Source organism: Athene cunicularia (genome assembly GCF_003259725.1).
Source record: "Athene cunicularia isolate RWA chromosome 12 unlocalized genomic scaffold, athCun1 chr12_part1, whole genome shotgun sequence".
In the NCBI taxonomy this organism is placed as follows: Eukaryota; Metazoa; Chordata; class Aves; order Strigiformes; family Strigidae; genus Athene; species Athene cunicularia.
Window position 1 is genome coordinate 16,607,912 of NW_020799116.1, and position 3,572 is coordinate 16,611,483.

Here is a 3,572-nt window from a genome sequence, read left to right on the forward strand (position 1 = left end):
GCACCCCCTTGCACCTCTAACCGCGGTACCCTGTACCCCCCGTACCCCTCGCACCCCTAATCGTATTATTTTGCACCCCCCCGTACCCTCAGCTACGGTATCCAGCACCCCTCCTGCCCGTGCTACCCCTGCACCCCAATAACAACCACTGCACCCCGTGCAGCAGCCCCCTGCACCCCCCTGCACTGCTAGCCATGATATGTTGCACCCCCACCCCCTAACCACAGTACCCCTGCACCCCTAACCACAGTGTCCCTGCACCCCCTACTCCCATACACCCCAGTGTTCCCCTTCACCCTTCCTGCTGCACCCCCATGTGCCCTGAATCACCCCAGATCCTCCTGCTCCTCCAGCTGCCCAGCACCCCTCAAACACCCCAAAACCAGGCTACTGCCTGTCACCCTCCTGTAGCCCCCCCAGCCCCTCTGTCCTCTGTAAGCACTCAATCACCCTTCACCACCTCTTTCCCTGCACCCCCAATGCCTTTCCTTGCACCTTTCCCGCACCCCCTAAGCAGGCAGTGTCCCCCTTTCCTTGCCTGCACCCCCTCACACCAGCATCCTGCCTTCCCTGCCTGCACTCCCCCACCATCCTTCTGGACCTCTAATCCCTGTCTAATCCCAACTACTATGTGCCCCTACCCTACACACCCTTCTTCCCCCCCATAACCCCCTTCCCCACCTTGTCGCCCCCCTTTCCTCCTTGCTAGTCCCCTACACCCCAGCTAGCCCTTCCCTGCAGCTCGCACCTCACCCTGTGCCCCGGCACTGTGTTTGGGGCAGAAATGTGCACTTTGGGGGAAGAATGAAAGGACGGTGTGGGGGGCACACCCCATCCTGCCTCAATACCCAAGTGGTGGCAGTGTCCCAGGAGAACTCACACGGGGAAGACCTTTGCCCCATCCTTCTTCGGTTTCTGTGACGACTGAGCTTGCCGGTGGACTTTGGAGGGTCCGGTGGGTGATTAACCATCTTGCCACCCCTCCCAGAGCTTTGCAGCCCTGGTCCCTGACATGTCACCCGGGAAGCCTGGGAAGAGCACAGGGGCCTCGGAGGACCCCTCAGTTACACTTTTCCGGGAGTACCTGAGGATTGACACCGTCCACCCCAAACCTGACTATGGTGAGGATGGGGGGACGGGATGGGGAGCTGTGCAGGGATCTGGCAACGCGGCTTTGCAGCTCTGGTCTTTGGACCTTGGGTGCCAGAGTTCTTGGCCAGGACTGTTTTGACTGTGGTATTAAGGAGCGAACACCTTTGTGCCTTTTCTCTGCTGGTGCCTTTGGTTGGGGCAGGGATGTCGTGAGTGTACCCAGAGCTGCCATTTGCTTCCTCCAGCCCCGTGCCCCAGGGCCGCCCCTTTCCATGCAGCCCTGGCTCAGGGACGGATGCTTGTGGTAATCCTGTGTAGATCTTCCATTAACATTTCTGTCCTCCCACTAAAGTACATTGAGATTTTTTTATTGTTGAGGAGCTCCCAAAACTCCTATGGAGGACAGTCCTCCCTGAACTTACCCCCTTCAGTTTTTATTTTTTCATGTTCACCTATTCCTCACCCCAAAGGGATGGTGACAAGCCACTCCTGTCCCCAGTGCTAGCCAGCTCTTGTGACCAGGACCTCCAACACCTGCCCTCTCTGGTCGCCTTTCCCCTTGGCCTGGGAACCCCAGAAAGCCTTGGGGTTCCCAGGGAGTTGCAGTGAAAGGGGAGGGAGATCCTGGCATAACTCGAGGCATCCCCACTCCTCCCCAGATGCAGCCATCCGGTTTCTGGAGCGTGTCGGCACCGACCTGGGCTTGGCCTGCCAGAAAGTGGAGGTGAGTGAGGCGAGAAGCAGCTCCCAGTCTGTCTGTCCATCCATACATCCATGCCCGGGTCCTTAGTGACCGGGATGTTCCCCTGCCTCCACCCCGGAGCCGGACAGGAGTGAATCCCCTCTGCCTGTAATCCTCTGCTGACATGAGCCCTTCCTTAAGCCTGTATTCCGGCTGGTCCTCACTGACCTTTGCAGCCGCCTGTGCTATGATTAGCTGGGGACCTGGCAGGGTCATGCTGGCTGAGGACGTCCCTCCTGCTGGGCACTGGCTGTCCCAGGGGACTCCTGGGCACTGGGGGAAGGCGCTGGGTTCCTCTCCCATCCCCAATCTGTATCTGGGGAGGTACAGGCATGCCTGCTGCTGCTGCCTGTCCTCTCCCAACGGATAAAGGGGTGACCTGCCAGGTGTCATCATGAAACTTTTCCCAGGCTGATGCTTTTTGGCCCCAGCCTGCCAGTCCCAGCCCCTCTGCCCCCAGCCAGGACCCTGGTGACATCCTGCCCTTGCTCCACAGGTGTGCCAGGGCCGCGTGGTGCTGATCCTGACCTGGCAGGGCACGAACCCCCGCCTGCGCTCCATCCTCCTCAACTCCCACACCGACGTTGTGCCTGTCTTTGAGGTGCTGGGACAGGGCGAAGGGTGGGATGGGCACAGTGAGAGCTCTGGGGGTGGCCAGTGAATGGGAGCTGGTGCCTGCTAAGCCCCTCTGCCATCACGGCTGTGGTTCCTTTCAGGAGCACTGGACCTACCCACCCTTCGAGGCTGTTAAGGACTCACAAGGCAACATCTACGCCCGGGGTGCCCAGGACATGAAGTGTGTCTCCATCCAGTGAGTGGAGGCCAGCTGGACATGGTGGTGGGTGGGGGTGGCTCTGACTGATGTAGGACAGGATGCCACTATCACCAGGGTCCTGGGGCTAAGGGTGCCACTGCTTGACCCTCCCTGGGTGGCTCAGGGCACACCAGCCTCTCTCCTTCATGATGCCCAGCAGCACCTTTTCCCTGCAGGTACCTCGAGGCCATCCGGAGACTGAAGGTAGAGGGAAAGTGTTTTGCCCGCACCATCCACCTCACCTTTGTGCCTGGTGAGTCCCCAGTGTGTTCCCTCTTGGGGGGACAGGAGGGGCTGACAGCTGGGTGATGCTCTGGAGGTCCCCATGGCATGGCAGCCAGGCACCCCCCCTACCAGCATCTCCAGATTTTAAGCTCCCCTAGCTCGAGGCTGGAGGGGTTTCCATGTCCGAGGACATTGCCACCTGGGCTGGCGTGGAAGGAGGACTAGGGGTGGTGGTCCAGGGACGCCCCGTTCCTTCCTCCACACCAGGCTCTCCCCTGCAGATGAGGAGGTGGGTGGACACAAGGGCATGGAGATGTTCGTGCAGCGTCCTGAGTTCAGAGCTCTCAACGTGGGCTTTGCCCTGGATGAGGGTAAGTGGTGGTAGGGCTGGCACAGGGACATGTCTCCTCTTGGCACACACGGCTCTGCCTGTTGGCATCACCTCCCAGGCACTGGCACCCAGCACAGCTTCCAGAAACACGCTTGGGGGCTCCTTCCCCTGGGCAGTGACCCTCAATGGTGCCAGCCTGGAGGGGAAATGCTGTCAGGGCAGAGCAGAAGGGGGCAGATCGTGGCAGCCCTGTGCCCCACTGACCCCCAGTCTGTGCCCACTGCAGGCCTGGCCAGCCCGTCTGACACCTTCAGCGTCTTCTATGGCGAGAAGAGCCCGTGGTGTGAGTAACTGTGTGCCCACTGCCC

The 3,572-nt window shown here is 60.4% G+C and overlaps 1 protein-coding gene across 3 annotated transcripts in view; it reads left to right on the top strand.

The window, feature by feature from the left end:
- Window positions 1-889: 889 nt before the first annotated feature.
- The window catches only part of ACY1 (aminoacylase 1), an 8,212-nt gene continuing 5,529 nt past the window's right edge, over window positions 890-3,572 (top strand). Inside the window, exons 1-7 of one of the 3 annotated variants that reach the window (XM_026857169.1) lie at window positions 890-1,121; window positions 1,752-1,816; window positions 2,331-2,435; window positions 2,551-2,645; window positions 2,825-2,901; window positions 3,155-3,244; window positions 3,491-3,547. In XM_026857169.1, coding sequence (XP_026712970.1) covers window positions 1,013-1,121; window positions 1,752-1,816; window positions 2,331-2,435; window positions 2,551-2,645; window positions 2,825-2,901; window positions 3,155-3,244; window positions 3,491-3,547 — 598 coding nt within the window. In that variant the 5' untranslated portion in view covers window positions 890-1,012. The remainder of the gene's footprint in view (window positions 1,122-1,751; window positions 1,817-2,330; window positions 2,436-2,550; window positions 2,646-2,824; window positions 2,902-3,154; window positions 3,245-3,490; window positions 3,548-3,572) is intronic. The other 2 variants (XM_026857170.1, XM_026857171.1) reach the window with 2 other exon arrangements.